Source organism: Equus asinus, chromosome 8, assembly GCF_041296235.1.
Source record: "Equus asinus isolate D_3611 breed Donkey chromosome 8, EquAss-T2T_v2, whole genome shotgun sequence".
NCBI classification, from domain to species: domain Eukaryota; kingdom Metazoa; phylum Chordata; class Mammalia; order Perissodactyla; family Equidae; genus Equus; species Equus asinus.
In genome coordinates this window covers 85,433,591-85,461,021 of record NC_091797.1, presented here as the reverse complement: position 1 = coordinate 85,461,021, position 27,431 = coordinate 85,433,591, and the positions used below count along the sequence as shown (strand labels likewise).

General features: G+C 37.7%; 1 protein-coding gene across 4 annotated transcripts in view; it reads left to right on the top strand.

Annotated features, from left to right (window-relative positions):
• Positions 1 to 27,431, top strand: part of SPPL3 (signal peptide peptidase like 3) — a 121,198-nt gene that overhangs the window by 82,172 nt on the left and 11,595 nt on the right. For all 4 annotated transcript variants that reach the window (XM_044775751.2, XM_044775752.2, XM_014862470.3 and 1 more), the window contains exons 3-6: positions 16,649 to 16,737; positions 22,728 to 22,847; positions 23,771 to 23,849; positions 24,735 to 24,847. In XM_044775751.2, the coding sequence (XP_044631686.1) occupies positions 16,649 to 16,737; positions 22,728 to 22,847; positions 23,771 to 23,849; positions 24,735 to 24,847 (401 nt within the window). The remainder of the gene's footprint in view (positions 1 to 16,648; positions 16,738 to 22,727; positions 22,848 to 23,770; positions 23,850 to 24,734; positions 24,848 to 27,431) is intronic.

Below are 27,431 nucleotides of genomic sequence, written 5' to 3'. Positions count from 1 at the left end.
TTTGTGTGGAGGTATATTTTCGTTTCTCTTGGGTAGATACCTAGGATGATGGAATTGCTGGATAATATGGTAACTCTATGTTTAACATTTTGAAGAACTGCCAGTGTTTTCAGAACAGTTGCATTGTTTTACATTCCTACCAGCAGTGTATGAGGGCTCCTATTTCTCTCATTATCTGTCTTTTTGATTATAGATGTTCTGTTCTGGTGGATATGAAGTGGTATCTCATTGTGGTTTTGGTTTGCATTTCCTTAATGACTAATAATGTTGAACATCTTTTTGTGTGTTTATTTACCATCTGTGTGTCTTCTTTCGTAAAGTGTCTGTTCAGATCTTTTGCTCATTTTAAAATTAGGTTGTCTTCTTATTGTTGAGTTTTGAGGATTCTTTATATATTGTGGATACAAGTCCTTTACCAGATAAATGCTTGCAAAGCGTTTCTCCTCACCTGTTGGTTTGTCTTTTCAGTTTATGTGTGTTTATAACTGTTAGGTTTTCCAGATGCACTGACTGAGATAAAGCGTCCCTCTTTATCTTTAGTAACAACTTTTGTCTTAAAAGTCTTATTTTGTCTGATGATAGTATAGCTATTCCAGCTCTCTTATGGTTGCGTGTGGGAAGATTTTTAGTTACTAATTCTCTTTCTTTACTTCTTGTAAGTCTACTTGGATTTTCTCTTTCTTCGTCAGTCACTTTTGGTAATTTATGTTTTTCTAAGATTTGTCCCTTTCCTTTACATTGCCTCATTTCATGGCATCAGTTTGTTCATACTGTTCCTTTCTAACCTCTTTAATTTCTGTTGGTCAGTAGTGTTCTCTCTCTAAGTTTTTAGTCATTTGTCTCTTCTTTCTTTTTTTTCTGGTTGGTCTAGCTAAAAGTTTATCAATTTTGTTGATCTTTCCAAAGAAACAACTTTTTTTTTTTTGAGGAAGATTAGCACTGAGCTAACATCCACCACCAGTCCTCCTCCTCCTCTTTTTAGCTGAGGAAGATTGGCCCTGAGCTAACATCTGTGCCCATCTTCCTCTATTTTATATGTGGGATGCCTTCCACAGCATGGCTTGATACACAGTGCATAGGTCCACACCTGGGATCTTAACCAGCAACCCTGGGCCACCGAAGCAGAATGTGCAAACTTAACCACTGTGCCACCACGCTGGCCCCAATTTTTTTTAATTTTTGATTTCTGTTTTCATTGATTTCCACTCTAATTTTTTTTAAAAAAGATTAGCCCTGAGCTAACTACTGCCAGTCCTCCTCTTTTTGCTGAGGAAGCCTGGCCCTGAGCTAACATCTGTGCCCATCTTCCTCTACTTTATATGTGGGACGCCTACCACAGCATGGCTTACCAAGCGGTGCCATGTCCGCACCCGGGATCTGAACCGGCGAACCCCGGGCCACCGAGAAGTGGAACTTGCAAACTTAACTGCTGCGCCACTGGGCTGGCCCCTCCTCTCTAATATTTATTATTTCCTTCCTTCTGCTTGCTTCAGGTTTAGTTTGTGCCTCTTTTTCTAATTTCTTAAGGTGGAAGCTCAAATTATTGACTTGAAACCTTTCTTCCTTTTTAACACAGGCATTTAAAGCTGCAGATTTCCCTCTGAGCACTGCTTTAACTGCATCCCATAAATTTTGTTATGTTTTCATTTTCATCTCACTCAATTCAAGATATTTCCTACCTTCCCTGGTGATGTTTTTCTTTGACCCATGGGTTCTTTTAAGGTGTTGCTTACTTTCCTAATACTCGGAGATATTTCAGAATTCTCTGTTGTTGAAAGGAATTTCAGCAGCATAATTAAATTCCATTATGCGCAGAGACATACTTTTTTATGATTTCAGTCCTTTTAAATATATTGAGACTTGTTTTATGGCCTAACAAAAATGATCTATAGTGGAGAATGTTCCATGTGCAGTTGGAGAAATCAACCTTTAACAGAGGGTTGAGAGCAGAGAGTCACATAATCTGGTTTGTGTTTCAGACGGGTTGTTCTGGGTTCTGTATAGGAAATAGATTGTTGGGTAAGAGGGCAAAATGGAGTAAGGGAAACCTGGGAGACCTAGTACAGGCAGGAAATGATGATGGCTTTAACTAGGCTAATATTGGGCGTGAGGGTACCAGCGGATTTAGGACAAGATTACTGATGGAGTGAATATAGTGTGTGTGAGAGAGAGGAGTCAAGGTTTATGGTCTGAACGACGGGATCCAATGGTGGTGCCGTTTTTGAAATGGGAAGCTCTGTAAGAGAAGTAGATTTTTCATGGGTACAAAGCAGATACAGCTTGTCGGGAGACACATAGTGGTTCTGATCTGGCTCTTCCCACTGTTAAATTTTGGGCAAGTAGCAACCTCTGTAGACCCTTATCTTGAAAGTTGTTTCATTAATTACAAATATCACTATAATTTATAACAATAGTGGTATAGTATTAATTATATTCTGACTTGTAATGTTATCTCTCTTTAAGCTTTCCAGAGTGAGTTGTAAATGTATTGTTTTAATGGCGCTAATCAAACATATTTTTACAACAAATTTTCACTTCACTTTCTAGGTATTTAATAAACAAACCATACCGAAATTACTGCTTTAGTAGGTCACAACTTGTCAAATATTGGCAGTTTCACGTAGTTCAACCTGACAGATTCTTTTTACTCATTGACCTAGGGCCATGAGGGATTTTATGTATGCCTCTTCTCAAAAATACCTCTTTGCCGTAGCAGAAACGAAAATTGCAATAGTCAGTGAGATAAAACTAGTAGCAAAGTAATTTCCTTGATTCTTGCTTTGACATAAACAGCAGATAGCTGGATGAAGAACCGACCTGTGACTTACAGGGAATTCTTCGTTAAAGCACAGCCAGGTGGGTGCCCTGCAAGTGCTGAATGATGCTTCCCAGCCTGACTTCTACCATTTGGGCTTTCTACGGTTTAGAGGCTTCTTAAATGTTGTAAGTGACTTCGGTTGCCTGCTGTGAGGGGGTTGATGGAGATGTATGATTTTTGTTAGCTATTATAAATTTTTTTTACTTAGACATTAACTGTATTAAAGAAACCAAGATGATGATGATGATGATGATAATGAAAATAGCTAATATTTTACTGAGCATTTATGTGCTAGGTACAGTGCTAAGTGCCTTACATAAGGTCTCATTTAATCCTCACATCAATTATACAAGATAGATATTGTTATTCCCATTTTACAAATGAGGAAACTGGGGCCCAGATATGTCTTAAGTAGCTTATCCAAGTGACAGAGCTGGGATTCAAACTCCAGTAGAACTTTACTGCTGCTGGCTATCGAGAACAATAATAAACTTTTAAATCTGAAGAAACTAAATTGACCTGGCAGTAAAGTCGGAAGGATTGAGGAGCTTTCTTAAAAATGTCTTTTTGGGGAATCTTATTTTCTTCAGGAGTGGTTCTCAGACCTTACTGTGTGTAAAAATCATCTGGGGAAGATTGACTCAGTAAGCTCGGGATGGGCGCCCAGCACCCCTAGCCTCATTCAAGTGACCTACACACCCACTTCGATAACTCTTTTCTTGACTTTCTGAGTTGTTCATTCTTAATTTCTGGTAGCATTCTAAGGACATTTACTAATATGTTAGTTACCCTTCACAGTTCTGTTGACTCTCCTCTGATACTCCCAGAGTTTTCCCTTGTGCTGACTCAAACAAAGTTCCCCTCAGTCTTCATCCTTGATCTGTCTTTGATGGGTCACTGCCACTTACCATTGAAATTTTCTCTTCTGCCTTCCCTGATTGACTGTCATGCTTCTTTCCATGAAGGACATGCACAAAAAATGTTTCTTGAATTTGAATAGCATTATCCTTATTGCTCCCGCCCCCCAGCTCCCCAACCAAGTATGTTCTTATCTCCTCTGATTTGGGACCATAAAAATATATTATTTACTCATTTAAATTATCACATTTTATTTATTTACAGCTGCAAAGACATGAGAAGGATTATAAAATATAGGATAAAAGATTTGTGGATTGTACTGGTTATTTCCCACCAGGCTTTCACATTTCTAAGTACAGAGGGAAAAACTATACCAAATAAAACTAGATTCTGAAGGCCAAAACAAATCTTCAGTTAAGGAACTCTTGTGTTTGCCATCCCTTGGCTGAGCCTTGCTAGATTTCCTATATTACTTAAAGCTAACACCTGTCTCTCCTTAATCTTTCCAGCTGCTCAGAAAAAAAGAACATAGTTACTCATCTAATCAGTATGTCCCCAAAGAGTTTGACAGACCTAGAGGAGAGCATTTAACAGAGAGAATGAGAGAGAGAGAGAGAAACAAAAAACTAACTGGAGGGAAAAATGAAAGCAATAGAAAGGAACTATTCTGATGAACAGATAGACCCAGGAATTACAACGTGAAGTTGACTTAACATTTCTTAGGCATCTTATTATAGTCATGTGCTGTATAACGACATTTTGGTCAACAACAGACTGCACGTATGGCGGTGGTCCCATAAGGTTAGTACCGTATAGCCTAGGTCTGTAGTGGGCTAAACCACCTAGGTTTGTGTAAGTACACTCTGTGATGTTCGCACAACAGCAAAATCGCCTAACAATGCCTTTCTCAAAACTTCCCCCCGTCGTTAAGCAACTCATGCCTGTACTGACATGACACTTGATTTCTGTCCCATAAGGAGTCATAGTCAGAAAATAACTGGTTTGACATAGATCTGAAAGGAAACCAAAAGGAAGCTACACTTTATTTTCTCTCTCTCTACATTATATTTATATAATACTATAAATGTAAAACTGCTGTATAAAGGAATAATGGAACTTTCGTAACTGTAGAGTAACTACTACCTTTTTTAAGGCAAAGCAAGCACCTGCCTGTGCTTTCTTCAATGGTGAGGGCAATTTGTTTGCTTATACCCAAACCTACTCCAGGAAGACAATGGGTTAATAAGACTGCAGAGATAATAACAAGTGCACTTATATGACTGTGTTCCTCTTCATACTAAATGCATGTAATTGTAAAGTTAGACCAGTCTTACAGATGTTATGATGTTCCAACGGCATATGAGGTGTTTATCTTTTGAGCTGCTCTTTTGCTGTCTCATAATCTGTCTTACTTTGAGAAAACATCATATACAGAAATCTGAACTTACTAGATAACATAGGGAATGGTTATGTACATTGTAATGTGTATAGACAAGTTCCTTGATATATTTAACGGTTTCAACAGTTCATTTTTAAATGTTCCATTTTTTAAAATCACTGTAAGTTTCCTAGGAACACATGTTTAGCTTAAAGCCAAGTTCAACTATATAGCGTTTCCTTGACCAAGTGAATTCTCCTTCATTGTGCCTGCTTCCAATATTAGGATGATCAAAAAACATGATACTTAAAATATTTAGATAAAAAATCCCAATTTGCTTTTCTCCGCCAATATTCACAGTGTAGTCTATCAGAATTTAAATGGATGAATAACTTTCAGTAAACATGTTCTCAGCTCCATTTTGCTTCCTGCAGTTGTTTACTTTTGCTCTGCCCTGTTCAAAAGGATTTCAGGCCATTCACTAAGTTTTGCAAGTTGTGATGAGATAAGGTAAATTAAAATGGGGCCAAAGAAAAGAAAAAGTATGGGTGGAGAGAAAATAAAGCCAAAAATAAGTCTAAAAGTGCATACCGTAATGGCCAACCCCCTCACTGCTGGTGGTCCACAAACACGAGAGTAAGCTTTCTAGCAGCCAACTTTAAAAAGAAAGAAAGAAATTAAAAACTTTACAGTGCCTTTGGATAAAAAGAACCCAGTTGTTCAGGTGACTTGCCCACTGTTCTTGGTCTTAACAGCAGACAGACATTTATCCCAAAAACCCTCGTAAAGAGGATACAACATTGAGTTTCATAGCATTTAATTACGGGCATTCAAATGTTTGTTGAATGAATTAATACTCTTCAATATAAGCTGGTGGCATTTCATGAAAATACATTACAGCAAAAGCAATTTTGCCAAAATTGGGAGTGCACAAGTCAGCAGCAGAAAGTTGTGGTTCAGATTACTAGCCTACTGTGGTCTAAAGGTTATATGTTAGAATACCTGGAGAAATGAATGGGTTGTTAGTTCTGCAACTGATTATTCCTGAATATTGATCTCTTGATAAATGTTGGCAGCCAGACATGTACTCTTTTGCCACCTGAATACAGACCTCTTTGTCTTAACAGTACTCACAGCACATTTGTATTTTTATCAGAACCAAGGAATCTAAAAAGGCCTGACTGTAAGCCCACATTTCCCCTTGTCCTGGGCAAGCAGTGGAAGTTCTCCCAGGCCTGGGGCTTTCCTCAGAGAATCGTTTATAATGCAGTCTAGTGTATAAAGACGTGAGTAGTTGATTTCCCAAAGTTCTGTTCCTTACAGCTGAATTAGTTTTATCCTGAAAAAATTCAGAGCGAATACGACCAGATCTCCACCTCAGCCAAAATGAAATCTTATTAAAGAGCTGAAAGAATGTTAAACTACTTCCTGATGGAGTGTCTGTGATAAACTGCTTGTGAAGTGTACATCAAAGTCACCAAAAAAGGCACACGGGATTTATACCTATATACCAATTTGAGTTTGAAGAATGTCAATCAGTTGTCATTCTTTCTGACAGTAATTAGCTAGCAAGCTTAGTTGTCACTTGGACCCCACCCAATTCAAGATAAAACTATATCATCTGCTTGTAAAAGGTTGCTTGTCTTAATATTTCTCTGTAATGAGGCAGGATATATGCAACTCATTCACAAATGTTATCAGATCAAGTTAACTCAAGGAGAAATACTGTGCAGCTTTTTTTTTTTTATGAGAAAAAGCAGTATGTACTGATGTGGGAAGATGTCCTTGGCAAACTGTCGAATAAAAAATTAATTTGTGAAGTGATGTGTATTAATCCTCATTTAAAAAAAGGCAAATATAGGGACTAGCCTGGTGGCATAGTGGTTGAGTTCACGTGCTCCATTTCAGTGGCCTGGGGTTCGCAGGTTCGGATCCTGGGCACGGACCTACACACTGCTCATCAAGCCATGCTGTGGTGGCATCCCACATACAAGAAATGGAGGAAGATTTGCACACATGTTAGCTTAGTGACAATCTTCCTCTAGCAAAAAGAGGAAGATTGGTAACAGATATTAGATTGGGGCCAATCTTCCTCACCAAAAACAAAGAAAGAAAGGCAAATATATACCAAATGTATATATCTTTGGAGAGGAAGACTATGGGAGTCTGTTGTTTTTGTACCATTCTCTATTATTTGAGTTTTTTAATAATCACATATATTACTCTTTGCAGAAAAAAAATAGAAGTTTGTTCGTTTTGGAAGGGGAGATAATAGAACCAAGGCAGGGTAGTATAATAGGAACTTTGATTTCCTTGCCATATATGGATAATGATAGAGCATCTGTATTAGTTTGCTGGGGCGGCCATAACAAAGTACCACAGACTGAGTGACTTAAACAACAGAAATTTATTTCCTCACAGCTCTGGAAACTAGAAGTCCAAGATCAAGATCTTGGCAGAGTTGGTTTCATTCTGAAGTGGCTTATAGATGGCCATCTTCACGTGTGGATAGTGCCCTTCACGTGGTCTGCTCTCTGTGTGCGCATGTGTGTGGTGTGTGTGTCTGTCTGTCTCTTTCTCTCTGTCCTAATCTCTTATAAAAAACACGCATCATCCTAATGACCTCATTTTGGTTTATTTACCTCTCTAAAGGCTCTGTCTCCACATACACATTCTCAGGTACTGGTGGGATTAGGACTTCAACATAAGAATTTGGGAGAGTATAATTCAGTCCATAAAAAAATTTCTAAAAGGGGGCCCGCCCAGTGGCCCAGCAGTCAAGTTTGCGCACCCTGCTTTGGCAGCCCCTGGTTTGCCAGTTTGGATCCCAGGTGCGGACCTGTGCACTGCTTATCAAGCCATGCTGTTGCAGGTGTCCCAGGTATAAAATAGAGGAAGATGGGCACAGATGTTAGCTGAGGGCCACTCTTCCTCAGCAAAAAGAGGAGGATTGGAGGCGAATGTTAGCTCAGGGCTAATCTTCCTCAAGAGAAAAAAAAAATCTCCAGAAGGTAGGGTGATCATATAACTTAATGTCCAAACCAAGACAGTGTTGAGTTTGATTTGTGGTCACCCTACTCATGAAGTTATTCTGTGAATCAAAAGAAATCTTGGCTGCAAAGCACCCAGCCTAGTGCCTGACAGTATGAGCTTAATAAGGGTTAGCTGTTATCATTATTTTACCCCTCAGGACGTTTTCAGCTGCTTAGTCAGAAGACCGCCTCTCCTGCCTGGGTTCTTAGTAGTAGGTTCTTGATGTAGGTTCTGTGTGAGCATCAATAATTGGAATTTTGTCTCCCCTCTACAACTTGACCCATAACTACTTCCTATTCAGTTATAGTTGATGAAAATACAAAAATAGCAAATAATATGCTATAATTTAGATGGATTTTTCTGCAATGGTAAATCATTGTCTATGATGAAACAACTGTAGCTCAAGTCTTTCTGATAGTATTTAAACACTGATTTCAAGTTTAAACCCAAACTTGGTGTTTATTAAGCAAATAGCCAGGGTAGAATTTGGATGGAATGTCTAGTAGCAACATTATGATGTATTAATATCATATTGTATGTTATTGTATAGTAGTAAGATTGTGATGGCAGGGGGGAGTAGAGAGGAGTAAAGGGTAGTTTTCTGTGGTGATGGAACAAACTATTCGAGGTCCAGCCAAGCAATTTCATGTCTATAGAGTTAATAAACATTGCCATGTAAGTCAGGACAAAAGCCCCGTAATTCAGAGTGGCCCCTGGATAGCTGAGGAAACAGAGTCTTCTGCAAAGACTTTATTTAAATAACTTAAGTTTGCTGCAGCTGTGCAGTGTGGAAACTGTTACAGGACCCCAGTCACAATGGCCTGGGGTTTGCTAAACCTAGGTCCATTCGTTTCATTTTGTAAAGCTGGAATATATGAATCTTCTCTGTTTGAGCAAATATGTGGGGCCCCACAACCTCATTTAACCAGATTTCTATTTTATGCACTAGTGACCCATGGTCAGCTTCTAATGATCAGGCTTGATTTTAGCTAGGCTTATTTGAGGCAATGAGAAATTCAAAGCAAGCTTTAAGTTATATACAGTGCTTGCTTGTTCTCCCCGCCCCCCATAGTACGTCATTAGCCTCCTGAAGCTTTCACGTCCCTGCAGCACTTCTTACCAGACTAGGTTCAAAGAAGAAGGAACAGCTAAACTGGTTTAAGTTAACCACAACCTACTGGTATTTGAAAACAGGGAGAATTCTTGCCTTGAAACAGCCAGGATAGAGTTTTAAATAGTCCTCAGCTAACAACAAATTGAAATGGAGTTCGATAACCCTTAAGCCTACCCTATTCTACTCTCAGCACCCAGTCTCGTGTACCCAATCTGAGGAGAGATGCTCGATAACACCTGTGCCTAGGAAGTGACTGGCAACTTTCCAGCCCAGGTTGTCAGTATAATGCCAACAGAAAGCATAAGAGAAGCTAACCATCTGTAATAGCCAGCCCCCAGGGTAGAGATGTAGCTAACAGTTCCTGTAAAGTCTGCTGTCTCCAGACTCTGAGAAGAAGAGTAGGCATAACAAGTGGCGTTATTATTATTATTATAGTCCGTTCATAAGTGACTTTGAAAAATTCAAATGAGTACATGTCTTTTCCAAAGCATGCCCACAGGGAAGAAGCAGTCATGTTCCGGTGACTCCAGACAGGTTCCTGTGAATTACATCACAGTTGTGGAGTTTAGCTCTCCACAAATGATAAGCTCTTCCATGAGAAACATGAATTAAAGTTTAAAAGACCATAAAAGTGAAACAATGTACTGAAAACTAGGACAGGTGTCTTGGGAAGGGAAATATATGCAAAACATTGTATCCACTTGGTTGTGGAACTAATCAAAATTGACGGAAAAGTTTATCTTGGGAGCCAGACTTCCTAACAGTTTCTCTAGTGTTGACTTGAGGTAGGAGCAGCTAGTGTACTTTTTAATCTCTGTTTAAGTGTCTTCCTCTAATGGCTGGAAAATTTAAGGCCCCAAATATTAGATATGAGAAGATGCGTATTCTAAAATCCAGGATATTTTAAATTAAAAACTCCCAGGAAAGCCAACACATCAGAATCCTAACCATATTCAGAAGAGGAGTCTTAACCGTGTTTTGGGAACTCTGCCACATGTAAAAATATCCATCCCTTTGGTCTTATTGGGGAATTTGTCATGTATTAGGGCTGCCCTTCTAATGGAGCAGTTTGCTAAAGAACTACTTAGCCAAATTTAAAGGGGACCCCAGGGTGAAGTGTACCTAACCAGTGTTTACTCCACAGGCTTTCCTAGTCAGGTCACCCATTCTAACTGAAGACATAACCAATTGAAGCATCTCCAGCACCAGTAACAGATAAGGGAGTTTCAGACAGTAACTGAAAGCGCATGAAACTAAATGGCAGATGGAGTCAAGCTATTATAGTAGAGGGGCAAGTTTCTTGAATCTGGCAAGAGATTTTGAGTCATATGGATAGGAAACCATGAAGTGAAGAAAAGCATTATCAGTAGGACCTGAGCATAGTAGTTTGGTTAAGAGTCTCTTCCAGGAAGAATTCTGACCTCTCCAGGATAGCATCCTCTACTCTCCTAAAGAGAGGAATAAAACTCAATAATGTTCTAGTACCCCTAGGTACTTAATAACATGAACAAGACATGAAAAGAGGCCTCTCCTTCACTTCAAAATCTGCTCACTTCGGGACCTGAATATTTAAAAGAACTACCTGGAGCAACTTCTACTTCCAAGATAGAGTAACAGGAACTGGATTTACCATCCCACCTGAAACAGTGACTTTCAGGACACTGTTTATCAGACAACAAAGGACAGTGATTCTGAGAGATGATCATTTTTCCAGCTGTCTTAATATAGCACCGTTCCCCTGACCACCACCCAAAAAAGCCAAATTCCCACTAACAGACAGTAGAATGGTAGTTACAGAAGCTGGTGGGTGGGGGAAAAGGAGAGCTATAGATCAAAGGGTACAAATTTTCAGTTACAAGATGAATAAGTTCTGGAGACCTAATGTACATCATGGTGACTATAATTAATAATAATTTATTGTATGCTTGAAATTTGCTAAGACAGTAGATCTCAGGTGTTCTGACCATACACAAAAAAAGGTAACTATGGGAGGTGGTGGATATGTTAATTAGTTTGATAGTGGCAGTCATTTCACAAGGTATATATATATATCAAAACATCTTGTAGTATACCTCAAATATATACAATTTTTATTTGTCAAAAACAAATAAAAAAACCATTGAAAACAATTTGCAGGTGGTGGTACAGGAAGAAAGATTCTATAAGTCAAAGAGACAGAGCTGTGTGTCCAGAGACACTGAGGCAGCTAGAATTAACAGGACAGAGTACAAAAGAGAAGAGAGCTACAGAGAGAAAACCCCAGAGATGCGCAGATGGACCCTTTGAGCATTCATCAGAAGATTGGTCAGTGCATGCATATGAGGAAATTACACAAGGCTGAAGAAAGAATAATGTAGAAGGATTAGAGGGCAGAGTACCTGTTCCCACCAGCCATATTGGAAAAATTTATGATTCCTGTGGCATTGAGTAGAGTACTTAGAAAGGCCTTACATCAGTAGTAAAGAATAATTACTCTAGACTGAGCACTTCTTTGGACCTGCCTAATAAATCGTAAAAGCAAGACCTGAACAAATTAAACTGTTTCCAAGTAACTAACAGCATCCCAGAACAAAGTTCAAGAAGATGTAGAGGAATATAAAAATATCAAGCAGCTGATAGGAATATAAAAATATTGAGACAAGGTAAAATTCACAACGTCTGGGATACAAGCAGAGGTTACCGGGTAGCAAAGAGGCAGGAAAACAGGAGCAGTGATGACAATAATCATCAAAACCAACCCAGAACTGACACAGATGTTAGAATTAGCAGAGAAGTACATCAAAACAGATATAATTATAACTGTATTTTATATGTACAAAAAGTTAGGTAGATACATGGAAGATATTTTAAAGTACCCAAATCAAACTTCTAGAGATGAGAACAATGTCTGAAACCAAAAACACACTGGATAGGATTGATAGCAATTAGACATTGCAAAAGAAAAGATTAGTGAACTTGAAGGCAAGCAATGGAAACTATGCAAAATGAAGGAGAGAAAAGAAAAAAAAGAATTTTTGATGAAAAGAGTATCGTTGAGCTATCATTGGGTATCAAAGAGCAACCTCCAACGGCCTAAGACTTGAGTAATTGGAGTCTCTGAAAGAGAGAAGAAAGGGAGGCACAGAAAAACCCTTGAAGAAATAATGGCCAAAATTTTTCCAAACTTGAAGAAAACTATAACCCACAGATCCAAGAAGCTCAATATACCCCAATCACAAGAAACATGAAGAAAACTACACCAAGACACATCATAATCAAATTGCTCAAAGCCATTGATAAAGGAAAAAATCCAAAAAGCCACCGGTCAGGGCAGAAATGTTACATACAGAGGAACAAAGGTAAGGATGGACATCTGATTTCTCATTGAAAACAGTACAAGTGAGAAGACAGTGGAACAACAGCTTTAAAATATGGAAGGAAAAAACTGTCAACATAAGAACTCTATAGCAAAAATATCTTTCAAAAATGAAGATGGGGCTGGCCTGGTGGCATATTGGTTAAGTTCACTCCACTTTGGCGGCCGAGGTTTTGCTGGTTCAGATCCTGGGCATGGACCTACACACCACTCATCAAGCCATGCTGTGGTGGCATCCCACATAGAAGAACTAGGACTTATAACTATGATATACAACTATATACTGGGGCTTTGGGGAGGGGGGAAAAAAAGAGGAAGATTGGCAACAGATGTTAGCTCAGGGCCAGTCTTCCTCACCAAAAAAAAAGGAAGAAGAAGGAGGCAGCAAAACAAAGACGTTTTCAGACCCCGAAAACCTGGAAGAATTCATTACCAACCAACTTGCAGTACAAAAAATGTTAAAGGAAATACTTCAAGCAGATTAAAAATGGTACAGTCTGGATCTACACAAAGGAATGAATATCACCAGAAATGGTAACAACGTAAATATAAAAAGGTTTTTTTCTTACTATTTAAAACTGTTTAAAAGATAATTGACTGTACAAACAAAAATAGTAACAGTATATTGTGGAGTTTATAGCATAACATGTAAAAGTAAAATGCATGGCAATAATAGTACAGAGATTGAGGGTGGAAAAAGTAAATGTAATCTGGTGTAAGGTTTTTATACTATACAGGAGGAAGTATAATATAACTTGAAGGTAGATTATATTGGTTAAAAATATATAAACTTTACAGCAACCACTAAAATAAAAGAACAAAGAGTTACAGCTAATAAGAAAACAAAGATAAAACAGACCATAAAAAATACTGTATTATCCAAAAGAAGGAAAGTAAAGGGGCACCAAAAAAAAAGATAGGACAAATAGAAAACAAGTAGCAACATGATAGTCTCAAATATAATCACAGCAATAATCACATTAAATAAAATTGGGCTAAATGCCCCAATTAAAAGGTAGCATTTGTTGGATTGAATTAAAAAGCACGATCCAGTTACATGCTGCTGACAAAGAAGCACACTATAGATATAAAGCCAGAAAAAAGATTTAAAATAAAAGGGAAAAGATACACCTTGCTTACACTCATCAAAAGAGAGCTGGAGTGGCTAAATTAATATCAGACGGAGCAGCTTTCAGAGCAAGGAATATTACCACAAAGAAGACAAACATTGCATAATGATAAAGGTGTCAGTTAAGCAACAAGATACAGTACAGTCATGCGCTGCATAATGACATTTCGATCAACAACAGACCACATATACGATGGTGGTCCCATAAGATTAGTAGTATATAGCCTAGGTCTCTAGTAGGCTATACCATCTAGGTTTGTGTAAGTACATTCTATCATGTTCACACAATGACGAAATCACCCAACAACACGTTTCTCAGAACGTGTCCCCATCGTTAAGCAATGCATGACTGTAGTCCTAAAGGTTTATGCATCTAATAAAAGATCTTCAAAATACATGAAGCAAAAACGGATAGAGAACTTCAAAGAGAAATAAAATAAATCCACAAGCATAGCTGAAGATTTCAGTACCCCTCTCTCAGTAATTGATAGAACAAGTAGTTAGAAAATCAAGGATATAGTGGCTTGAACGGTATTCTCAACCACCTGACCAACATTTATAGAATACTCTATCCAACAACAGAAAACTCATTCATCTCATGTGAACATGCAACGTTTACCAAGATAGAACATGTTTTGGGACATAAAACAAGTCTCGATAAAAGAATTCAAGGCATACAAAGTATGATCTCTAATCTTTATTAGTTAGCTTGAAATGCCATAACAAAATACCACAAACTGAATGGCTTAAATGCAGAAATTTATTTTCTCACAGTTCTGGGGGCTAGAATTCCAAAGTCAGGGTGCCAGCATGGTTGGGTTCTGGTAAGGACTCTTCCTGGCTCTTAGATAGCTGATTTTTTGTGTCTTTACGTGCTCTTTCCTCAGTACATACACATGGAGAGAAAAAGCAAACTCTCCGATGCCTCTTCTTAGACAGGTACTAATCCCACCATGAGGATCCTACCCTCATGACCTCCTAACTCTAATTACCTCCCAAGGGTCGCATCACCAAATACCATCACATTGGGGAGTTAGTGCTTCAACAGATGAACTTTCTAAGGGATACATACCTTCAGTCCATAAACAGATCACAATTGAATCAAATAAAAAATCAACAGCAGAAAGATCTCTGGAAAATCCCCAGATATTTGAAACAAAACTAACACACTTCCATGGGTCAAAAAAGAAATCAAGAAGAAAATTGGAAAATATTTGGAATTAAAAGAAAATGAAAAAACAACACCCCAAATTTATAGGATGCTGCAAATGTAGTACTTAGGAGTGAAATTACAGTTCTAAATACCTATATTAAAATAGAATTAAAAGGTGTCAGTGATCTATCTAAGCTGCTACCTTAAACTAGAAAAAAGAGCAAATTAAACCCAAAGTAAGCAGACAAAAGGTAAGCATAAAAGTCAGAGCCAAAATAAATGAAATAGATTTTCTCTGTTGTTAGAGAAAAATCTGTGAAACCAAAAGCTGATTTTTTAAGATCAATAAAATTGGTAAACCTCTAGCCAGACTAATCAGCAAAAAAAGACAAAATTAGTATCTGGAATAAGAGAGGTGATTTTACTACAGGGATAATAAGGGGCTACTATGAACAACTTTATGCCAATAAATTTGATGACTAGGATGAAATGGACAAATTCTTTGAAAAACACAATCTGCCAGAGCTCACTCAAGAAGAAGTAGATAACCTGAATAGCCCTGTATTTATTAAAGAAATTGAAAATTGCCAGACTGATCAGATGCTTTGCCCATTTTTTAATTGGGTTGTCTTTTTATTATTGAATTGTAAGATTCCTTTATATATTCTAAATACAAGGCCCTTCAGATGTATGATTAGCACTTATTTTCTCCATGAGTCCACCAACAAATCCAAGGTCACGAAGATTTACCCCTGTGTTTTCGTCTAAGAGTTTTAAAGTTTAAGCTCTCAAATTATTTAAATGTAAATTAATTAAAATACCGAATTCACTTCCTCAGTCACACTTGCACACTTCAAGCATTCGTGTAGCTAATGTCTACCATGTTGTTCGGTACAGATACAGAACATTTCCTTCATCGCAGGAAGTTCTTTTGGACACATAAACCCCTTCTTTAAAAGAACACAGTAGTAGAAAATGAGTTAAGGACTTGAACAGGTAGTTCACAAAGAAAGAAAGAAATGGGCAAGGTCACATGCACAAAGTTGTTTAATAGTTAAAGAATTCTAAATTAGGACAGAGAGAACGTTTTGGTCCCCCAGATTGACAATGACCACACCCTTCAGATCTTGACTGGGAAGTCATGCCCGGGGGGCCTGCTTAAAATTTCAGACCTAACCTCTTCGTTTCCTACTTTTTCTCCTTAACTCTGACCATTAGTATGCTATATATTTAACTTATTTTTATTGTTTATTTTCGGCCTCCCCCCTCTTTGACTGTAAAACCCACGAGAGCCTGTTTTACTCACTGTTTATTGTCCGTCCGGTACCTAGAACAGTTGCAAATTAGCAGAAACTCAGGTATTTGTCATTGCTGAATGGAGGCTGACGAGATGTGGAGAAACAGGTGCTCTCATAAACTGCTATTGGAGGGTAAATTTTTTGCCCTTTTTGGAAGCGGTTGTGTGGTATGTGAAAGTCTCAAGATTGTGCTTGCCCTCTGACCCAGCATTTGTCCTTGTAGGTATTTGTCATAAGGAAGGGAGTAAGGACGTGCACAGGGATACTGCTGGAAGAGTCAGTCACAATGGAATGCTTTTACCTGCAGTCAGGAAAACTCTTTAACTGACATGTTGGAAGGAATGTAAATTGTTTTTTAGAATGTGTCAAAGAGAACTCTTTTGCAAAATTATTTAAAAGAGATCTTCCTTTCTTTCCTAATGCCTAGCATTTTAAAATCTCGTGTCGTTACTTTTCTGACCTACTTCTTTCTTAAGTGAAACTAAAACTTACCTGTACAATTTTTTCCACAGGTCCCTTAATATGGACTTTGAAAATCAAGATAAGGAGAAAGACAATAACAGTTCTTCTGGGCCTTTCAATGGCAACAGCACCAATAATAGTAAGGCTTTTTATGTCAGTTAACATTCATACATGTCGTTTTCTTAATTTGAGTCTTTCTGTAACACCAGTTAATAATTTACTGGGTTTAAGGATTTGTGTTTGATATAATAATAAAATTTAATTTGTATGATATAATTTGTTAAATTCTTATGTTCTGAAACTGAGCTACTGATTTCTTGTATACTGCTTTTAACTCATGCCTGGAAGCTTGCTGCTGAGACTCTCTATTTTCTTAAAGATAAGCAGGATAGATAAGTATCTGCCTGCTTGTAACTTCATGTAAATCCCTTGGTGAGGTTGATAAATTTTGTAGGTGTTGATCATAAATTCATTCAGTGACTCTTAAAGATAACTACTTGAAGTACTTGTAAAACTGAATATTGTGAGTATCTCCTCTGATATTTAAGATTTTATAAAAATATTTGCTTTAAAAAAAATAGAAGTGTGCTGCATGGCCAGTGTTCAGCAGCATTATTGATAATAGCTAAAAAGTAGAAACAACTCAAAGATACATAAACTGCTAGTTAATGGCTAAACAAAATATGGTATATCCATACAATGGGATACTATTCAGCATTATAAAGAATAAAGTACTGGGGCCAGCCCCCTGGTGTAGTGGTTTTTCGGCATGCTCCACTTTGGCAGCCCGGGTTCATGGGTTCAGATCCCAGGCGTGGACCTATACCACTCGTCAGCCATGCTGTAGTGGCAGTCCACATATAAAGTGGAGGAACATTGGCAACAGGTGTTAGCTCAGGGCTAATCTTCCTCAGCAAAAAAATAAAATACTGATACATGCTACAATGTGGATGAACCTCAAAACATTATGTTAAATAAAAGAAGCCAGACAGGGAAGACTCCATGTTGTATGAGTCCATTTATATGAAATTTTCAAAAAGGCAAATATATAGAGACAGAAAGCAGATGAGTGGTTGCCTGGGGCAAGGGATGGGAAGGAGAAATTAACTGTAAACCGCCACAAGGGATCTCCTTGAGGTGTTGAAGATGTTCTAAAACTAGAGTATGATGATGGTTTCACACTGGGTAAATTTATGACCCCCCAAAAAAGTTACTGAATTATACCCTTAAGACGAGTGAACTTTATGGTATGCAAATTGTATCTCAGTAGAGTTAGAAAATTGGTAATGCTTAGTGTAAAAAGAGGATTGAATAGAATAAAGGAGACTTAATTTGATAATATTAAGAGATTGATGTTGGGTATCTTCCATGCATTCCACATTCTATTAGGTATTTTGAAAGATGCAAAGGTACGAGAGCTGGTACTGAAGCTGTCATGTAGGCAGTGTGGCCAAAATACTTTCCAAGGTGTTAATAAAGTGCTGAGACAGAGACAGCAAATACCACTTCCCATCCTAAACCTAGAGCAGGTAGCTTTTCTCACAGACCCTTACCACAGCCTCAGAGTCCTGAACAAGCATCTGCTATCAGTAGATACAGTAAGCACTAGAGATGAAATCATTTTGACATGTGTACCAAGAGAGTGAAGAGAAAGGCAAGTTGGGGTGAGCAACAGTGAGTCAAGTTAGTAGGAGACTCTTTGCTAGAGAAGGAGAGTTTGACTTGAAGCTTGAAACAGTGAACTTGGATTGGTGGAGAAGTCATTCCAGGTGGGAGGAGCATGTAAGAGCAGGCACAGAGGAGAGAATGAGCACGACTTATAGGACAGGTTAACGTCACCACCTAATAGGGAGGAAGTGCTGGGAGTCTAATACAGAGTTAGAGAGAATACTGATGGAGGGAGGGTCTGAGAAGTTAAATTAAAAAGAGATCACTTAGTATCTATTTCAGTTTCTCTAGTTATTATAATCCCCCTTCAACTAAATTATGCTTGCCCAGTTTTCGCCCAGTTTATTGTGTTTTATTGTCCCCAGCAGAGTAACGTGGGTATAGTAAATACAGTAGGTAGAATCGTTTAAGTATAATGAGTCTTTTCTTAAACTTATGTCACAGATCCTTGTATGAGGTAAAATACCATACCAGTAACTTACCAGGAACTAGGTAAAACCTAGTGTCAATATCCGATTTTCAAGTTAAATTATTACATAGCAGCTTACCTTCTGTCAGCGTTTTCGTCCAAATCATTTTATACTCTTGAAACTCTTTAGAAGTCCTGTGTTATACAGCATATATATGAATGATGTACTTAAACCAGATTACAAATCTGATATACATTGCACATCACAGAAAACTAAGAGAAATTGATACTTTGTGTCTAAGTACCATTTTATCCTCAAATAAGTAAATGGTTAGGTCAGTCCATACAGTGGAAGGAAGTTACCTGGTAACATCAGTTTTTTGCTTCTCATTTCTAACTAGCATCTAAAGAGTGATAGATGGTTGTTTAAATGATCATTTTCTTAAATCCACCTCCTGTGTTGTGCTAAATTAACCTCAGCAAATATATTTCGCGGTGCCTCATCTGGACCATGGATACCAAAAGGGATAGCACAGATTGGATAGAATGCAGCCCACGTCCACATAATTTGGAACAACATAATGAAAGAAATAGTCGTTGCAGAGAAGGCCAGTAGCTGATTATGGAGTATGACACCATTCCAGAGAAAAGGGATGGCATGGAAAATGGGATACGTTTATCAAAAATCAAAGAAATAGTAATAGCCAGAAAGGTGAACAGAGAAACACAAGAGATTGTGTAGGTGCTGAAGAGATTGAAGTCCTGAACTATCAACAGTGTAGAATAATTAGGGGGAAAGTTCTAAGAAAAGGAAGGTGTGAATTTAGTGTTAAGGTTTTGACAAGAGTGTTCTAAACTGATTGAAGGAGAAAGCGAGTAGAGAGAGGATTTTTAAAGGATGCAGTTGCCTACTCCCAAAATAAATAACAATCAAGGGACTTGTGAAAAAGATTGAAGAATGAGTGAAGTACAGCTACATTAACAGCACGGATGTTTCTCACAGTGTTGAGCAAAAGAAGCCAGACACAAAGAAATACATACTATATAATTCAGTGTATATAAGTTCAAAAACCAGGAAAAATAAATATTAGTATTTTGGGATGCATGCTTGGGTAGAAAAATAGAAAGTAAAACAAAGATGAAAGTATCGCAAAAGCCAGCATAGTAGTTCCCTTTGGGGGAGAGAGAAAGAGTGATTGGGAGGAGCACGAGAAGACTTCCAGGCTGGGCACGATTCTGTTTCTTGACCTGGATGGTATTAGCCACATGATGATTCATTGAACTTGACATTTTTGTTTCATATACTTTTCTGTATGTGTGTTATGTTTTTCAATAAAAAGAGTCAGAAAGAAAGTGGATGGGAGGGAGTTCCCTCCAAGTCCTCTCAGTTTTCTCTAACCTTGTTCTAGCTCCTGTCTTACCCCTACGTCTGCCCCAAGAAACCTACATAGGGGTATTTTTCCCCCTAGCACATCAGTCCTTCTTTTAATTAGTATTAAGTGGGTTTTGAAAAAAAAAAGCCACCCCACTCCCAGTATCTGACATCTTCAAGTCCTTTACTAGCCTGCCCATGTAATTTATTTGAACTCTGAAGATTACTGGAGGTGTACTGTTGGAATTCTCTTCATTAAAAGAGATAGACATCTTAATCTCCCCACCTAGACTGTAAACTCCACAAATCTGGAAATGACTTTTTTGTAAGCCCTCCAGGTTAACTAGTGTGTGTATAACAGGTGTTCGGTAATAGTCAGTCAAAAGCATGCTTCTCTCAAGGAGGTGCAAAATCAGTAACTTTCTTAACAGTTACCAGTAATACAATGGTGTATTGCTCAATGTCTCTTTCATGGCCAGACATATTTTTAGCCTGCAGCTTTGTTCACTGAATGCTAAAAATATCATCTCTGTACATAATTTTTAATTCCATCACCATGCCTATTTCTTATGTTGATTTTGGCTTTAAAGATAATGCAACTGCACTTAAGTCCCCCCAATTTTGGCTGCTCTGTTTTGTTTTGTTTTTAAGTCACTGGAGTCTGGCTAAAATTTCTAATTAGTTGGCTCCTTCCCCTTTGGGACCATTATCTCCAGACCTTTAGGAAGTGCAGTATTGAAGGCGTGCGTGTTATTTTAGGAAGCATAGTGTCATCAGCTAAAGGAGCTTCACTTGCCCTGTGCCACTGCTGTTGGGTGAGCTCTCTGGGGCCTCCTGTAGAACTGATGGGAGCATACCTTCTGGTTTAAAACCTGTGCTTTCAAAAACCGAAAATCCAGACATTCTATCTAATATTCTAGAAAGATTCTTTGTATTCAGTTTTGCATTTTAATTGCAGGCTCTCCTTCTAAAATTTAGATTTATTATAAATACTTCTCATATACCCAACTTGCTATAAACAGTTGTCATTCTAGCCAGCTATTAAATTTTTCTGTCCATTTTTTAAACCGGTATAATTAATCTGTAGACTATATGATACTTTGTTTTACAGAGGGGGAGTGTGGGTGTGTGTTTTAAGATTTATAGACTTTTTTAAAGATTTGTTTCTTACCGTATAACAATCATTTATTTGAGAAACCATCATTTTCTGTTGTGAAAAACACCTGAAGTGAAGCTTCCTCTATTTGAACTATTGTAGAGCACACAGATTATTTAGGTGAAATAAAAGATTCCATAGAGTTTTGTCTTAAAAATGTTCATAAGACGCTTTAACATTTACCTCCCCCTAAAATGGTCCATGGGCCAGGCTGATGGGTCTGACTGTAGTTCAGACCGAGCTCTTCACCAGATCATTTCTGTTTATCTTGACAAATAGATCACTCTTCCTAAACTGAATTACCCTATTCCTAAGTGAATTATTTGACTCATCTGCCCAGCCAATAAGAAGCAAATTGTTTTGTAGAAATGTTTAATAGTTTATTTCACCAAAATCCCTAAGTAATTCTCTTGGGGAGAGAATTTCAATACCGAGCAGCAATTTTACATGTTGGTTGATGATTGCAACCCTTTGTGTCTAGTTATGTTCGTCTTGGTCACGGTCATGAATATATTTTATTCATAGCCTTAATTTAATGAAGAGAGACTTACTTCTAATATTTCTTTATGATAGGTTGTATGAAAATTTCTTCTTTGGTTCCTCTCACACACCTTATGATATCTCAGCAGGGTTAATTTGAAAGTAGGTAGCACACAAGATAAAATTAGTAATTTTTTCCTTTCATTCAGTGGTTATCAGATTTTGACATGTTTTCCTTCTCTACTAAATAATCTATTAATGTTTCCCAACCCTGGATGCAAAATAAAATTTTGTGGGGAGTTTTTAGCTGAGCCTGCTGTAACCCCCAGAGGTTTCAGTTTAATTGATCTGGAGTTGGGCTTAGGCATTGCAATTTTTTTAAGTTCTCCAGGTGATTCTACTGAGTAGCCAAGAATTGAGAACCACTGTGCTAAAACCTGTTCTATTCCAAGAGAGTGTTTTCCTCCATATATTTCCTATTTGTGCCTTAAAAGTGTTCCCATAAAATAATTTTTCTGATTTACTGTTTTCAGATATGTCTTGTTTTCTCCCCTGCCCGCCCAGTCTCTCCTCAGCTGTTAGCAACAATGGGGAAGAGTGAACTGAGTACATTAAATCCACAGATGATGAGAAATTATTTTAGTCAGTGAGTTTATACCACCTTTTACCAAACCTATACATAACACTACAAATGTATTCAAATTGACTGATCTGAATTTGTACTACCTTTTAATGTTCTTGATTTTTTTTAGTAGGTGGTGGTTGGGGGTGGTGGGGCACACCCTGTCATCCAGATGGTTAGCACCAGGAGGTAGTAGAGGTCAAATCAACAAATATTTCTTGAGCAACTACTATAGTGAAGGCACTGTGAAGAGAGCAAGGAGCTCATAATCTCATTGGGAAGGAATCAGAGGGCCTGCATAATCTGTATCTTACATGCTAATTCCTGGAACTGTCTGCATTTAATGAGTTAATATATCTAAAGCACATGGGCACAGTGCCTGTTACATAAATTGTTAATCTGTCCCATTGTCTCTCTTTCAGGTATCCAAACCATTGACTCTACCCAGGCCCTGTTCCTCCCAATTGGAGCATCTGTCTCTCTCCTAGTAATGTTCTTCTTCTTTGACTCAGTTCAAGTAGTTTTTACAATATGTACAGCAGGTAAATGAGTTTCTCTGTCTATACTTAACAGTAACCTAAAAGGAAGTTTCTTCACCTTTTTTTTAATCATTATTCAAAATTTGAGTCTGGCTTTTTCTCCCCCCTACTCCTCTTTGAACTGCTTGATAACATATATCATCAGTTCAGACCTGCCAACACATTCTGAACGAAGAGCCAGGGGTTTGAAAACTCCTGAGCTTTATGACACTAAAGCAAGATCTCTTTGGCTGTGACTCCTTGTCTGGTAGGTTACCAGAAGGTCCAGTTTGCCAGAGTGGTCAATGGCACCCCTACCAATGTTTCTGTAGATAGAAACATTGATAGCTGATCAAAGTAATTTAACGGTCAGCTCTCTGATCAGTTTTCAAGCTAAATGATGATGGAAGTGTATAAAATATCAGCGAAATGCTAGACTTGTTAGGACATCATGCCCTGGTCCACTGTTTATCTTTTCTTGTTGAGACAGAAGAGAATGAGAAAACCTACCTATGTTTCCTCCTATTTCAAATCAGGTCCCTTTCTTTCTTTCTTTTTTTTTTTTCTGCTTTATCTCCCCAAATCCCCCCTGGTACATAGTTGTATATCTTAGTTGCAGGTCCTTCTAGTTGTGGCATATGGGACACCGCCTCAACGTGGCCTGACGAGCAGTGCCATGTCCATGCCCAGGATCCAAACCCTGGGCCACTGCAGCGGAGCGCACGAACTTAACCACTTGGCCACGGGGCCGGCCCCAGGTCCCTTTTTTTAAAGAGGTTATCTGTACAATGCTAAAGGGAGATACTTTCTTCCCTAGTTAAATTAATTGTACTCACTTTGTCTAGAAAAGCATTCTAGGCAATGATTGTTTCCGTAAGTCATGCCATTTTTCTTATAACTGGTGAAAAATAAACAACAAAATTTAACCATACGTTTTCTTTCTCTAGTTCTTGCAACGATAGCTTTTGCTTTTCTTCTTCTCCCGATGTGCCAGTATTTAACAAGACCCTGTTCACCTCAGAACAAGTAAGGACTGAGGATTTTCCTCTAAATCATAAACTTGTGTATGTTTTTCTTATACTTAATAGTATTATTAGGAGTCTGAATTTCTGATATTGACTGGAGCACACAAATGCCAGAAGACTGGCAAGTGAGATGTTTGATCTTTAATACTGGGAGGTAGTACTTCCTTTTCTATCTTTTCATAGCAGAGGAGATATAAACAAATCTTAGGCAGTCAGAGTCATTGACTGCTTAGGTTATTAAAAGATGACCAGTTTTATTTTGAAGCATCGTTTTCATTTCTTTACAATAATGGTTGACTCAAACATTCTTTGCCTTTCATCTTTGGTGACCTAGAATATGTATTAGCCACTTAGATTTAATCCCACTGTTCACACCGTAACCCCCCAAGCCATTGCTCCATAGAAACAAAATGCTTTGTTAGTGGAGATGCTGTGTGCACTTAGGAAGCCGGTCACTTGGGGCAGCTGATTTTCCCAGGAACTAGTGATAAACCAAATAGATTTACCATTGTACAAATATTTACTCATCTTTGCTAAATGAATTGAATTGTTGACTTTCTTCATTTTGTTTTCCTCATAAGAATAAAATTTCCCCTATACTTAGATTCTCCGAAGATTGATATTGTCACTTTAAACTTAGAAACACCCATGTTGATAATTTGGGATAAAAAGTACATTATCAAATGGATGCAGAAGTATACTTCCTCTGAGCTTTCTACAGCTTACTCCAAAGAGGTTTGGATATTTTGGAATTCTAGGTATCTGAGTGTTGCCTACTATTCTCAGCTAGCCACCATGAGCTCTGATCATGAAGAACCAAAGGCAAGTTTGGTTATTGAATATAATTGACTGCCCATTAGTCCAATGAATGTTGTGTGTTTTCTAGGATTTCCTTTGGTTGCTGTGGGCGCTTCACTGCTGCTGAGTTACTATCGTTCTCTCTGTCTGTCATGCTCGTCCTCATCTGGGTTCTCACTGGCCATTGGCTTCTCATGGATGGTGAGTAACTAATATGTGGCAAGTTGAAATTTTAATATAGTTTATAGTTAAATTTGTCTTCCTTTCCTCTGCTTCTCTGTTTTAGTAATATGACTTCTGATTACCATGAATATTAGGTATCCAAAGATGGTGTTATGTATCACTGAGTTTTTTATTATTTTTATCCACATTCTCAAGATTTTTTTATTTTATTTATTTATTTATTTATTTTTCTCCTTTTTCTCCCCAAAGCCCCCCACTACATAGTTGTCTATTCTTCGTTGTGGGTCCTTCTAGTTGTGGCATGTGGGACGCTGCCTCAGCGTGGTCTGATGAGCAGTGCCATGTCCGCACTCAGGATTCGAACCAACGAAACACTGGGCCACCTGCAGCGGAGCGCGCAAACTTAACCACTCGGCCACGGGGCCAGCCCCTCAAGATTTTTCAATAAAAGCTTTTTTGAGATATAATTCACATACCATGTGATTTACCTATTTAAGTTTACAATTCAGTGGTTTTTAGTATAGTCACAGAGCTGTGCAACCATCGTTACAATCAATTTTAGAGTATTTTCATTAGCCCCCCTCCAAAACCTACACCCATTAGCAGTCGCTTCCCCATTCCCCCCAACCCCAGCCTCAGACATCCACTAATTTACTTTCTGTTTCTATGGATTTTCCTCTTCTGGACATTTCACATAAATAAAACTATATATGACCTTTTGGGTCTGCATTCTTTCACTTAGTGTAATGTTTTCAAGGTTCATCCGTGTTGTAACCTGTATCAGTACTTCGTTTCTTTTTATGGCCAAATCCTGTTCACTTGTATAGGTATATCAACTTTATCCATTCATCATTTTCCACTTTTTTTGCTATTATGAATAATGCTGCCATGAACATTTGTGTGCAAGTTCTTATGTAGACTGTACTTTCTTACATAAATTGGATAATACTGTAATACAATACATGTTATATATAAATATATGTGGAATATATTATAATATGTCATGTATAATATGTGTTATATGATATGCAACAGACTCCTTTTATGTAATGATATAAATACATGTGTATATCATTACATAAAAGTGTATCATAGCCTTTTTTAATAGTTCCAGAGTATTCCATTATGTGTATGTTATTTAACTGCTGCTGGATCCTTAGATTGTTTTTAATCTTTTTCTATTATAAGTAACCCTGAGGTAAACATTCTTGTTCCATCTCTTGGACTGCTCGGCCATACTACCTCACCTCTTGTTTCATTTCTTGGTATGCATGTCAGATTATTTACTAAGAGTATTTCTAAGATGAATTCCTACATATGAAATTCCTGGAACAAAGAGTTTTGTATTTAAAAAATTTTATATCTATTACTGTACTGCCTTTCAGAGAGGTTATAGCAGTTTATGCTCCTACCTACACCATATGAGAACTTCCCTTCATTGATGATGATAATGATGAAATAATAACAATAATAGCTAACATTTATTGGGTGCTTTTTATGCATTGGGTACTGTGCTGGGTGTTTTACATAGATTATCTCATTTAATCCTGAAAACAACTCTTTGAAGTAGGTACTATTATTGTTCCCATTTTACAGAAGAGGAAACAGGTTCAGAGAAGTAACTGACTCAAAGTCAGAACTCCTGTATATTTCATACTGATTATCAGAACACCTTAGAGGGACATTTCCAAAAGTCCCCCATTATTCTTCTGTTCTCTCCCTTAAGACATTTTTTTTAACTTTTCTTTATTTAAGACCCATAACCATCTCTACTTCCTTTTTCATTCAGTCCTTACTCTCATTTTCGTAGTTTACTTCATCTAACTGCTCTGCCCCAGAAAGTCTATTCAGCTTTTCCTTTCTTTTGGTGTTTCAGAAGGGAGGGAAGTTAAAATACAAAAGTCAATTTTTAGAAGCAACTGCCAGGTCTCCACTCCATTCTGCCAGGCACTGCGTCCCTGCAGGTCAGAGGCTGGCTCGGCTACGGTGGAGCTGTCATTCAGTGTTGTCTAAGCACAGAGCCACCCAGAGGGATGCTTATGTCCATGCCTCAAGGAGTAGCTGACTTATTCACGCAATTTTTAAGTAGCATGGCAGTAGGGTATATATGCTTTCTAAGACTCATGTTAAGGTTGCTCAGTAGTATTTGGTACACAGTTTGGAGTTTTTTTAGTGGTATTTTTATGTTTACAATTTTTCTAAAACATTTGCATCAAAAATGTGAACTACCTCAAAACAAAGGATGTTCTGCTCATGGTCAAATAGGATAGAATTTGACAAAAAGGATTTTAAACTGTATTGTCTTCTGTGATCCAGAATTAGTGATATAATCTTAATAGGAAATTTTTTAAACCTTAAGGAAAACTTATCCTTCTGTTTCTGGGATTTTTTTTTCCCTCATAAGTTACTTTGACCAGTACAAGGATTTAAAATTTGTGCCGAGTTAATTAGCGAAAAACTCTGAGAAACTGAATGTTATGAGGGAACAAACTATGGAGTGGATTGCAAGCTCTGTGAAATTATGTATAAATGACATGTTATTTTAATCAAAGGTGATAACTACAGAAAAAGCACTTTTAACTTGTGAAACATACAATATACT